The sequence below is a fragment of the Triturus cristatus genome, chromosome 9 (genome assembly GCF_964204655.1).
Source record: "Triturus cristatus chromosome 9, aTriCri1.1, whole genome shotgun sequence".
In the NCBI taxonomy this organism is placed as follows: domain Eukaryota; kingdom Metazoa; phylum Chordata; class Amphibia; order Caudata; family Salamandridae; genus Triturus; species Triturus cristatus.
Window position 1 is genome coordinate 725,270,162 of NC_140592.1, and position 13,128 is coordinate 725,283,289.

The 13,128-nt window shown below is 42.8% G+C and overlaps 1 protein-coding gene across 1 annotated transcript in view; it reads right to left on the reverse strand.

The window, feature by feature from the left end:
* The window catches only part of FIBP (FGF1 intracellular binding protein), a 124,026-nt gene that overhangs the window by 64,434 nt on the left and 46,464 nt on the right, over window positions 1-13,128 (reverse strand). Inside the window, exons 4-8 of the mRNA XM_085625918.1 lie at window positions 12,622-12,748; window positions 7,086-7,186; window positions 4,934-5,067; window positions 4,526-4,634; window positions 2,327-2,390 (exon numbers count right to left, since the gene is read on the reverse strand). Of these exons, the coding sequence (XP_085482044.1) occupies window positions 2,327-2,390; window positions 4,526-4,634; window positions 4,934-5,067; window positions 7,086-7,186; window positions 12,622-12,748 (535 nt within the window). The remainder of the gene's footprint in view (window positions 1-2,326; window positions 2,391-4,525; window positions 4,635-4,933; window positions 5,068-7,085; window positions 7,187-12,621; window positions 12,749-13,128) is intronic.

Genomic DNA, 13,128 nt, shown 5'->3' on the forward strand with positions numbered 1-13,128 from the left:
AATTCTTTTCAGTAGTTCAGTAGTTTTTGCGCTATTAAATGAAAAAAACTGTGTACATCTGGACAGTTTGGTTCAAGAGACTCTTGCATCCTCATCTCCCTGCAGCAGCTCAGTCACTGTTTCCGGGAGGCCCACCCCAGGGACACAGTAGTTTGCCTGCCTGCATTAGCGCAGAAAGCAAAACATATGTCTGCTCTCACTTGGCGGGAGTATTTTTAAATCTCCTGCCGGGTGGAAGCAGACATGCCTTCTCTGCCTGCCAGGGCTTTAAAACTGCTCCCACAGGGTGGGAGCAGACTTTTGTTTCATATGCCTTCACTGCCTGCAGGCGCACGAGCAGGTATGGCATAACTAGTCTCACCCGGCGGGAGCTTTAAAAATGCTCCCACCAGGTGGCAGAAGGCTTTTGTTTCCCTGTCCACTCCTGCGGGCAGGGGGACACACACTGCTCCAGCGGGAGCAAGTGTAAACAGCTGCGCCTGGCGGGCGGGCGCCATGCCGGCTCCCACAGCATGCGTAGACCCTGGTGCTCCCTTGCAGCCCCAATGCACTGCTAATTTCCCTACATATTACATCACGCATGACATGTTCTATGACATCATTGATAACATCACTGCAACATGTGAAATGTCAACATTGATGACAACACTGTGCATGCGGGGATGCGAGTTATAGTTAACTAAGGGCAATGAGTTATAATTACTAGAGATAACTAGAACTGTTGAATGTCAGTGTTTTTTTTAGTTTACAACGTTACATTGAGACTGGAATTTTCACTGTGATCAAGAAGCTGAGTGCTTTGAAACGCGCAAGGCAAATAAATGCATCTGAATGAAAATGCCAGTTTCCTTTAAATTCATCTGCTCTTCAAGTGCGTCTTCAAACTGGGGAAGCTTTGTTTGATACATATAGATTATATACACACAAATAAATAATGTAATTGATCTGTATTCAGCCCCATTTCTCCTGCACTTGAAATCTATTGAGGTGGAGGACAGGGTGAAGCCCAATATGGGGCCAAATTGTGGGGTCTGGAACAGATGGAGAAATTGGACTTGGTTGAAATAAATGTATAAGATCTATATTAAATTTACCACTATGCACACCACTGGTCCCTGTACGCCTTGACCTTGGATTGAGAAGTATAACCCACATTGCTGTCTTAAGAGCTTTAGTGTTTTGGGTAAGGTTTAGGACAGGGAAGACACAGATTCCTGTTAAAGAAACTGTTGCTAAGGTACAGACATTAGACAAGGCGGCTACGTGTATCCTCTGGTTAAAGAAGATCAAACAATGGTTATATAAACTAGATCTGAGGGAATTGTGGAGGAACCAGGGACCATGACTTAAGATATGGTATTTTTGTTAAAGGTGAGGTTTTGGGACTACATCCAGGGCACTCTTTTTAACACTTTAGCACTTTAATTGAGCAGTTCTTGGATGTTGAACGTACTTTTATACTGGAATCACTTATGGATCAGATAGAAACGTTGTTTGCACAAGCACTTTAATTACAATTCAGGTATGGAAATTTGCCCTTGAATCTAAGTAAAAGTAAAGGGAAGCAGTCTACTCTATCTTCAATTTTCTCAGTGTGAAGCCTTTTTCCTGAAGCTGCAGAACAGTTTATGATTTTTGCCCTGCATACTTGAAGACCAGAAAAAGATGCATAGTCCTGGCATGTCAGTTGAGGTCTATTTCTTGACCTGTAGATGCTATGCGAATTTTAAGATCAGATAATACAGAAAGGCTCATGTTTTCTGTATCAAGGTACCTGCTTTTTGCCTACTGTATTGGGAACAAAATGTTGGCTACTAATTAGTATTTTTCACCTCACAGCCACTATGTAGCTATGGAAAAACCCCTAGGGATGTCATTTTATGTTGCATTGCAGTTTTACTTTTTTTGATGATGTTGCAATTGTATTTCCATTATGATTTATATGAGTTTTTATGAGAGGATATGTTTTATGTAAATGATCATATATTGATCGAATAAACTACTACTATATATAGTATTTTCATACAATAAAATATTTCGATCGGAAAGTATGAAGACATAATTTTCCTATCATAAAGGTTTGGAAAGGAGAAAAGCGGAGGATTGAAAGGAACCCAGTGACATAGTCATTTATCCTTTAAGCCTCATTGCCCTTCTCCTATGATTTCTAGAACTATGCCTGCACTGGACACTTTTAATGTTCATAGACATACTGTAATTTTTAGAATGACATATCCATATGGTGATGGTAATAGAGTAAAATGCACACTACACAGAAATCTGATGAAGATTCTCAGCAAGTCGTCCTACCACACACCACACCTACCTTGAAGTTAGTCTCCATTTCGTGGAAGATGCTGATTTTCCCTCGTAGGGATGTGCAAACAAGGCTGGGAAGAGAAAGGTATGATAAAAGAGTAAGGCGTAATTTGTAGCATTGTATCTGGAGAATGGTAACAATGAGTACGAAATGCACTTCAGTGTCATTTACTTTCTCCACCAAGCTACCAGGGAGCAGACCCAGTGCACACCATGTCCACACTAAACCGACAACACATAGCCAATCCAAATGTATATATCCTCCACCACCCTATCAAGCCGGCAGACTTTATAGTTTCCAACTTACTTTTTCATTCGAATGTTCAACAAAAGGTTGTCTATTGCGCAACGGATCATGCCTAGTGTTGAACCACCATGCATGCACCCGCTGGTTAGGAGAATTGTCTTGTCTATTTGTGCCCATGTAAAATCTTATCTTTCCTCGAAGGCACATTTGTTTAGAATTTAGTAACTTGTGCCTCTTTATTTACTGAATGTAATGCGTGCATGGAGCCTTCGAGGTCTCTTGGTTGTACCAAGAATGAAAGAGCATAGAAACAGAGTCTAGTCCCTAACAATGTTTATGCATGCATACACCGTGTATGCATCTCTTGATGCGGAGGGAGAGAATGGAAGCAATACGAGTAAAGGACTATTACGTTAAATCATACACAAAGCGAAATTCCGCTTTTTTACAAAATCCTTAAAACCTGGAAAAGCTCAAGGTAGAGACATGTTTAGAGTTTCAGTGTCAGTGTGTTAGAGATGGCAAGTAAAAAGCTGGTCCAAACCAAAAGGCTCAAGAGAACACACATCCACCTTTCTGCTTCTTCCTAAACCTAGCTACATTCAGGAAGATTTTATGGCTGCAGTGTAAACAGGCAGGCAGACGTCACAAAAGCTTATTTGGGAGAATGGGAGGGGTAGGGGCAATATAAAAATACATGTAGAACTCTATGAAGATTTCAGTCAGTCATAGATTTCCGAAAAGGTAAAATTCTAAAAGAAAAAAAAAAAAAACACTTTGTTAGGCAAAACAAGCACACGCGACTACTGCCACCTGTGGCTGGGGAAGTCCCAAATCTAACATGACCTCCAAGATCTTTACTTCCTTCATTAGTTGGAGGCATGCACCCCATCTGTGGTAGCTAAACTATATTACTTCATAACTCACCACTGCTACCAATGATCATGACTGGTGTTATCTGAAGTACTTGGGCCACATTTCACCATTCAGTCCTGGACCGCTCCAAAGCGTTGTAACCAATGAGACGCTATGGTTTTCATGTCACCTTTGCTGCAATCATTTGACTTTATATGGGATTTAAATGCTGAGATTAGTCTGTAATGCGTGCTCTAATTTTTAACAATTTAAAGACTTCGATTAACTGCTTTTCAGACAGCTGGACTTAGTGTACCAGAAAGCAATGATGTTGCCATCAGGAACTCATAGCTGATAGGGAGTAGTTCATTGATAACACACTTGTACAAGTAATTTCACCTCCATAAGCACAGCTTGGTAACAATTAGGCTTAAACAAAAGGCACTTATGTTTTGTTTCTTCATTATGAATTCAAAAACTTTCACCAAAAGAAGGGATTTTATTTTGCCCAAAAATGTTTTGTTTGGTGAAAGAAGGTTTTTGTCAACATAAATTCTAACCATGCAGTGAGAGTTTTTCAGCAAGAAGCACTCCATACAAGATTTCCATGAGGAAGCTTTTGCCGAAAGGTTTAAATTACTGCAAAATTCCCATGTGTTTTGTTTAACAATCTGATAAAATTTTAAGCTTGAAATTACAAAAAGGATTTCTCGTCCTTGGTTTGCATAAGAAAAACAAAAATTAGATAGCCGATGACTAAAGGAATTTAGACTCAACTAACATCATACTACCATACAACATTTGCTGATTAAATGCTACAGCTAAAAATAAATAAATGTAATGAGCCTAGACACCTGAATATAAATGCCTGTAGTTGCAGCATTTAAAACACCTTACCGCAGCTGAATGTCTATAGAATCTGTTACAGAGGCACCAGCCACCATCCTTTCCTTGGAAGCGACTAAGAGATTGGTCCATGACCCAGCTCAGTAACTGCAAATGCACAACTGGGACAAAGGGAACTGCGCTCTTTATGTTATTGAGCACCACGCTCTACCTACCTTCAGCATTTTAGTGCTCGTGTCCTCTGTCGGCTATTCCTACCTTTTGTGTTGATCAAGCAGGTCCTTGTCTGTGATCAGTATTTTCAGGTCCTTCAAATCCTGCAGAAATTCTTTGTCCAAATCCACGTCCATGTCATTCGCAAGGTTATCTATTGAAGGAACCGGAGAAGGATTATAGGAAGTCTGTGCTCAGGTAGAGTTTGAAAATAACAGGGTAAAATGTGGTGTCACCAATAGAAATCCACACACCACATGGTGGTTTCTACACAATATCGTAGGACAGGTATTGCAGGTGATGATACAGAAGAGGTAGCCAACGAACCAACAAAAAGATAAGCACTATTCCAGACAGTGGAGGGAGAAAGGAATACAAGAAAAAGGGAAGAGATGAGCACCAAAACAGTGAAGGGAGCAAGAGAGTCAACAGAAGGCTGGAGTTCCCACTCACCGACTGCCCCCAGCGTCCAGTTCTTGATCAGTTGCTCAGCACAGAAGGCAAAGTCTTCAAAGGTCAAGGACTGAAGCTTCTTCTTACCAGTTTCAAAGCGACAGTTTGCGAAGAATACAATGGCAGCATAGTCCCTGCAAATAGCGTTAGGCACAGACAAAGTCAGAGCTAGGCCTAGCTACTGTCCTTGATGAAGTTGCAGCAGATACTAAACCTAAGAGCTTGTTTCGACCACCACTATCTGCCTATGTATATGTTTATGACAAAGATGGTACAACCTTGATAATGAAACACACAAAATGATGTTTGAAATGAGTCTAACCACTGGCAATCGCTTGGGGTGGCATTCCAACCAATCGTTCTTTTGCCCACCATGCCACCTCTGACTAGACCCAGCCATATACAAATCAGTCTTGACCCTGCTTCAAAAGGGACAGTCCAGCCCAAATTGCCAAGCCAGTTGCTCTCTGAACCGGAACGCAAGCAACCCAAGACCAGTTTCTCCCTTATTTGGGCTCTTCAGTCAGGTGTAGCTTGAGCACAAGGACACCGATGTTAAGGCTAGACTCCTGACTTCCAGCAGGTGGGCCACCTGGGGGAGGGGGCAAGCCTAATGGCAGTAGTGTGGTGGCCTGAGGCACGAGGTCACTACTGGTGAGGAGTCTGGGACCACTCCTGCAGCTGGGATGAATTTGGTATGGAGTGGTGGGCCTGTACAAAGGCATTGGTGCCAACGTTTTCCCATAGGTGGTCCCTAGGGCTATCTGTGCCTACATTGGTAAGACCATCGAGCAGAGATTAAGATGACATTATGTTTCTCCTGCACCAATTTATCAAGAAGACAAAGTGCTGCCCTGATACTCCTAATAACAACTAGACTGTCAACCATCTGTAGCCATCTCTATCTATTCTTATACTCTATTGGCAACCATGTTAGAAGAAATAAAGCTGTGTCTCTGTCTCTTTAACTTTTGTTTTGCCATCTCTTAATTCAGGACATACAATGTAATAATTTTCTATGGCAATATGATCTTGTGTAAGACTTTTTTTCTAATGCAACTGAAATTTTGCTTTTGTAATGGTACCTATGTAACTGTTCTTATGCAACCTACAGTATGCAGAAGTAACTGTTTTCATGTAAAGAGCTCAGACACACTTTCAAGTCATTGCCTTTTGCCTGCCTCCGGTTTCCCAGCTCTACTTTGGAGTTGAAGGGATGGACGTGGATCTATGACCAATGAGCTGAAGTAATGAAGACTAGAGTGGAAGGGCTTCGACAGGGTCTTGAAATGATACGCGTGAGAAAGAAGCAGATTTTATTTGCTGAACAATCTAGGGGTGCCTAAACAGAGACAGGCAGACAAAGATGTTGGGGTTTGGGATATTTATATCCAGAAAAGCCTCAGATAGGATTTACTTCTAAAGGGACGCCAATTGGGCTGCAGCATAATGTTTTAGAAGAGGCCCTGTTGGTATAAAAGTAATTACTTTAATATGGGGACAAGCTGGTGTCTTGAAGATATGTATGCATCAAAGGAAGGTTCTCAAGGGAATTACTTCTAGAAGGATAGCCTGGCTGGAAATACGTCAAAATCCTATCAGAGCAAGGTTCATGTAACAGGAATTACTTCTAAAGGGAGGGACAAACGGCCAGGGTCAATGCAATAATTTTTGCCGCATCAAGCAAAGCGTCATTTTGCTGCCCCTCTCACTTAAAAATGGATATGCTTGTAGGGGTAATCTAACTAAGACTGCTGTTGATGCGTTACCCAGTCCCCGAATATTGCCCAGCCTAGATTGTGCTGATAAAACTGCAAGATAATGAAATCCAGTACCTGCTGCTGATATCCGCTGTAATCCTTTGGTAGAGGATTTGAATCTCGGGGAAGCTGCCTCAGCCTGCCAGCCTGGCACAACATAAAATTGTGTAACTGTGACACCTATTTAGAACACCCAGGAATGGCAGTAGTCTGATATGAAGCACTATACTATATAAAAAAAGATTTTAGTGATAGGGTTACTAAGGAGATTTTTTTGCAGAGTCGATTACTCGAATGTTTTGTGATGTGCTCACTCGAGATAAAACATGCAAGCATTTGTACAGAGCTTCCTTTCAACCAAGTGGCTGGAGACGCAATTTCTTTTTTTTTACCTGGACAGTCGGTCGGAAAGCAGGAAGTTATGCTGGATGTTCTCAACAAGAGAGCCTTTCATCTCTTCCACAACCTTAAACACACGCTTAAAGTTATCAAACTGGAAGTACAAGGAGGGGGAAGAGAGAAACAAAAGTGTTACTTAAGGGCTGCACTTAAAGAAACTTTATGGAAATACCAACTGCATGCTAGAATGAAGCTACAAACAAGTTAAACAACTTCCAGAGATCATACTGTCACATGATTGCACTGCTTCAACGGGCTACAGTAACAGTGCGTTATATTAACCACTAGGTGGCAGTGCCAGCAACAGACAGTTTGGGGTCAACAGAGATAGAGAATTTTTATGGTATGCATTATAAAAGAGATTTTTCGTGGCACGCCATTATGAGGGAAAAAATATATATTCGGGTCAGAACTGGGAACTTCATTACACAATATTAAAAGGAGAAAATGTAGAATTCATCACAGTCCAGAGAAGGAGAAAAAAGTGGCGTAATGCAGGATGGTGGAGTCCCCATAAGAATGTTGTAAGGCGTCCATTACTCAGATATTCATAAGCTTTAGATTGCTTGGGGCCCCTTGAAGAGTAGGGTGTCCTTGAAGGATGCCACTCCACCTCACCACCGCAGGGGCCTGTGTTGCGCCCCTAAAGCCAAACAATTTAAGGTTCTAGCATTATCACTGGTGTAAGAATTGTAGTCAGAAATCTTTGACGGGAAACATCTGTTGAGCAGCAGCATGCAATGCAGGCCTACCACTTGGGGGATGTGTGACCCTAGATAGCCGGCAGAACCAACAGGCTGTCCCCAGGCTCGGACAAAAAATTGTCCCAGCACCAAAAAAAAGTGGCTCACATTTATGGATCGCAACCTTTAAAGAATCATTGTGTGGTTGGCACTAGGGGCTTATTTTGGTAAGACGTTTGTGAAAAATTATGTTTTTTAAAGTTTCAAAGGCCAGTAGCATCATCCAAGACTGGAAACACTGATATTCCATTACAGATCACTCACGTCTCATGACATATACCTTCAGGTCTATAAAGCCTCACCGCCAGGCCCCTGAACGCATTGCTCTTTGCAGGATTCCCAAGCCCTGGCTCACCCTCTGATCTCTGAATCCCCTGTCAGGACATAAACCTCCTGATCATCCTTATGAATTTACAGTCAATTCTAATCAAAATGGCCCAAGATGTACAGTAATCCTCAAGTCTGTAGGCTTCTGCTCACCTCATGGACCCATGGGTTCTGCAAATCCTAAGGACATGATGCTCGTACTCCCTATAAGTTGGTCCCTAACCTACCCATTTGCCAACAGGACCCTTAAGCTCATTTCCACTCTTTGGCTCTCTGAGGAGCCTGCTCGGGCCCAGATCACTGAGGCTCCAGCTCACTCAGGATCCTTTGGTCCCGCTTATCTTCTGGCCATCCGATTTCCCTGTTTACCATTGGGCTCAGTAGCGTTTGCTCACTCATACCTAAAAGCTTCAGGATACCCTCGGTTCTCGGAAAAACATGTTCACCATGAGATTTTGCAAAGCTTATATTTCTGAATAGTCCCCTTGCTGCTTGGCACGTAGTCACCACCAGATCTCTAAAGCTCCTGTTTACTTTCATTGGGAGGAGGGGTGGTATATTTGTTTGGAAGGTATTGCTTCATTTAGGTCTCTGAGGCTGCAGCTCACTCTCAGCTTCCAAGGGTTCATGTACACCCTTAGTTACCCAAAGCCTTGCTCACTGTCCGGTCTTAAAGGTGCCCGATTGCACCAATGACTCCTGCCGTCAGTAGCTACCTGCTTTAGCAAACCTTAACATTTTCAGCAGTCCACCATTCCCCATAGAAATTCAATGTATTTCAGTCTTTGTGAGTACTTTGATTTTTGGAGTCTTCCAAATGTGATTCAGGGAAGTGGAGAATTATTTTGCTGGCAATGGTAGTGAATAGACCAAAAGCCTGGTTTTGTGTTGGGTGGTAGTGAAAAGGCCACCTATTTCTGGAGGAAGTGTCAAAACCAGAGGAGAATGGACTGGTGGTGTTTTATTTACCATACTATCTGTTTTTTGAAGGAAACTCCATTGGTGGGTTCTACTGTGGATTCAGCACTTCTTCTAGGAACTTCTAGCCAAAGACTACTGGACAGTCGGAAACAAAGGAGTGCGTATGAGGCACTAATCCACCTGTTCCTTATTATCACTCACTAGGAAACGTCTGACATCTTCTTCTCCAACGCGTTGTTTCATTATTCACTGTATACTCTTTTTCTCCGTTTGCCATCTCCAGTCTCTCCACTTTTGGTTCTGTTCCTTCACTTGATATATCAATCTATCATTCAACACTTCTCGCCACTCAATCTTTCCTCACCCTTCCTCTGTTCGTCTCTCCGCCCCTCTCCCCGTCTCTAGTTTCCCTTGGTCTCTCTCTCTCTCTCTAAATTTCGGTTTCCTTTTTTTCTCCCCTTTCATCCCAGGATGGAGGATGAATGCTTTTTTAATAGTAAAACTGCAAGAAAAAGTATTTTCCTTTAATCTGTTTCTAATCATATTTTTTTAACTTGCAAAGTTATTTGAAACTTGTTTGGTTCATGGTGTTTCTCTCGCATTCCATTGCACAGTATTTGAATGAAACTCCCAATCACAGTCAGAGAAAACTGGCAGCAGGCACATGCAGCTTGTCTGGTCAGCTCGTTGTAACCTGCTGTGGAGGAAAAAAGCCTCCTTCCCACAACAAAGACCTATTAATTGTGATGCTCAAAAGAGGCACCTTCCACAAAGGCTCACACCTACTGAGGCCCGAGATGGAAGGAAATGCACCACATGACATACGTCCTCCGGCCATACAATTGTCATTTTGCAAATAACAATTGATGGGCTTATTATATGGTCTGCTCAGACCACCTCTCACATGCAGCAATCTATTGGTTAGAACAATCAGCCCAGGTATTTGGTGCTGCTTTATCCCAGGCAAAAAAAACGGCCCACTAGCTCTCCTCTGCCACAGGCCCAATGGCTGCCCCCAATTAGTTTGCAAGAGCATTGTGCAGGGAAGCTACAAGAGAGGCTGAATCTGTGCCAAACAAGTATGCAATGTATGTGCCCTTTCTTTTGGGGATAGTAAGTCTAATTGTGCAAGTGGCGCCTCGATGGAAACCGAGTGGCGCCTCGATGGCCTCGGTCGAGGCCATAATGGAGCTGACTTGGAGTCAGAGAGCACAATGAATACCTCGTTCTCTGGTGTCAATGGAGTCGGTATTAACGCCGATGCTTCATGAATCGGAATGGAAGCCGAGGGCTAGCCCACCAGCAGTACCCCAGAAGGAGGGCCTCTTGGCTCCTTGGGGCCCAAAGGTGCGTCAGAGGGAGTCGGTAAGGATTCAAAGAGTCTGAAATTACCTGGCAGAACTCCTCAATCAGCCTCGAGTTGCAGATGGCCCTGGAAACTCTGTCTGTGCCGGGACAAGTTGAGTGATAGGCACCGACGTCGATCGACTTCGGGAACACGATCAAATGTCTTGGTTTAGTCTTCACATTTTCTAAAGTGTGCGCGAAGGGGTCGAGTCCCGCTTGAATTTTGTCAGCTGGTCTTTGACTTACCCAAAGACAAGAAGTGCGATGACAACGACCTTGGGAACAACTTCTGGACTGGGACCAGGACCAATCCTTTGACTTGGCCCGGCCTTGTCCCAGAGTCTTCTGGTGCTTGGCAACAGAATTTTGCCTTGCGGTCTGGTATAGGTTTCGGGTTTATCGATACACAGTCACTGCAGGCCTTAGAATCACTGCTTGATCCCAGGCACCTCAGGCAACCCTGAGGAGGATCGGTCACAGACAAGTTTTCCAGACATTCCTTACAGGGTTTAAACCTTTTGTTTTGGGAGGGGACATTTCCCTTGCACAATGGATTTTCCTATTGTTATGTGCTAAATGGATCTCTGAGAAACGAAAGGTAGCTCTGGAGCCATGTCAAGTGGATCGGCAAGTGTGAAACTGACGTCACCTCGTGGTAACTTTATGGGCCCTACAAGTCCTTTCTGCAGTGGAATGGCATCAGTGTGGAGCCACTCGGGGCCACCTAACAGCGAACAGAGGTACCGCTCAAACGTTTTCAATTCCAGTCGGACGTAAGGAATATTTAAAAGGTGAGGGATCTGTGGTTAGAAGCCTCTTTCAAAATGACATTTGTGTGATTCAAGTCCCCAATGCAAACCGTACTAAGGTAATTCCTCTTTCTCAGCTTTGAAGCTATTCTGTTCAGTGATTTACGGTTTTATTTCTGTTCTGACTGTGACAAAACGTACTTTCTTTCAAAAGTCTTCACTATGATTAACACCATCTTGTGCTACCCAGGAACTAAAATCCCCTCAGACTATACAATCACCAATCAAGACCAAGTCCTTTCAGCATGGCACAATATATATTACAGCTCATGCATAAACCGGTGTGCAGCAAATGCATCAACAAATAGTCTCTCCAATGATTATGCAAATAAATAATTACTTCACGTCATCAGGTACTGATTTATGAAATGCAGACTAGAAAGGATTAATGACATCGCAGCAGACTGTACGAGTTGATGACATCGGGTGAATGTCTGTATGTGGCAGTGCTTTAGCTGTTAAAGGGGTATTTACCTTCACAGGTTTGGTATTTGTATAGGCATATGTAGCAGTATTTAATCTTTGTATCTGCACATAAGAATTTTTTTGTGTGTGGCTGGAAGGAACTGCATGTTATTCGATATAATTAAAAAACAACGGGGTAGTAGTGGTCAGAATTACTGCACCTAGTTAATATTACATCAAGACAATTTTGTGGGAAAAGTAGTTAATTCCGGCACAGAAACAAATATAGAGGTGCTGTAATGGTTGAGGCGCCCTACTACCAAAGGTGCAAATAAACACTGACAAAGTCAACGTATCACAATGTGACCCAGCGGCAAATTCCAGACATGGTGCATTAGACCGGTATCCACGGTCTGGTACCCACGTACTATAGTGGGCTCTAGATGTCCAACCTTACGGAAACCGTATTTTTCTGCTCGGGGCACACTGTTGGTGCTAATGCCCTTCTTTGAAGCGGACATTCTTCCTTGTAAACGTAAGTACCTGAAGCCTCTCGTTGCTTTTACTACAAATTTGTGGCAACGTGACCATTCATTGCAACTTGTTGTGGACAAGCCGTAGGACTGTATTAGCCTCACTACCAATCACGAGCCTTGAGAAAGTCACGCGGTGACTAAACACCTGCTGGCTGTGCTTCTTCTGGAGATCCCCCACATTAACCAAGGCTGTGTTTTATGTTACAAACTATGTATTATAATTTTTTGGACTGTGCAACTGTATTATATAATACATATGCTAAAATTAACATAACAATTGTGTTTACTTAAAGAAAGTCCATACTGTCTGGACATTATACTTATCGGAGAGTGCTTTGGTTCTTTGTATAATTTTTTAATATAGGTGCAGGTCAGGGGGTGTTTGTTCTGCACATGCATTGAACCTGTGCGCAGGGGCTTGTGCTCTTGGAGGTGTCTCACCTGTCTCCGGCAGCTCTTCAAAGTGATGTTGGTTTTGGCACTCACGTCGTCAAGGTCCTTCTTCGTCCCTTTGGAGAGTTTCTTCCCCAGGACCTCCCGCACGAATGCTTCATCAAAGGTGTAATACCTAATCAGTCCAGAAGGAGCATATGAGAAGCAGAAAGCACCAGATTAGCAGCACAGGCACAAACCAAAATTCATTTTTTTGTTTCGAAATCTGCAAAATGTCAATATGAAAAGCTCGAAATGTGGTTTGTCAGTTTCTTGCATGAAATGTTCACAAGAGTGCACACCTACTATAAACGGATACTCACAGAAGACTGGTTTGAGCAGAAATATCTCTTGACTAAACAAGGTCATTTCGAACCAGTCTGCTGTGACCAAATAATGGAATAGAACTACATAATGCGACACTAACTTTGTTGCAAATTTCACAAATGCAATTAACATTTCTCATAGGCCAGTCTGCAATGTGGTATTCTAATGCATGCTCTGCAGTACTGCGGA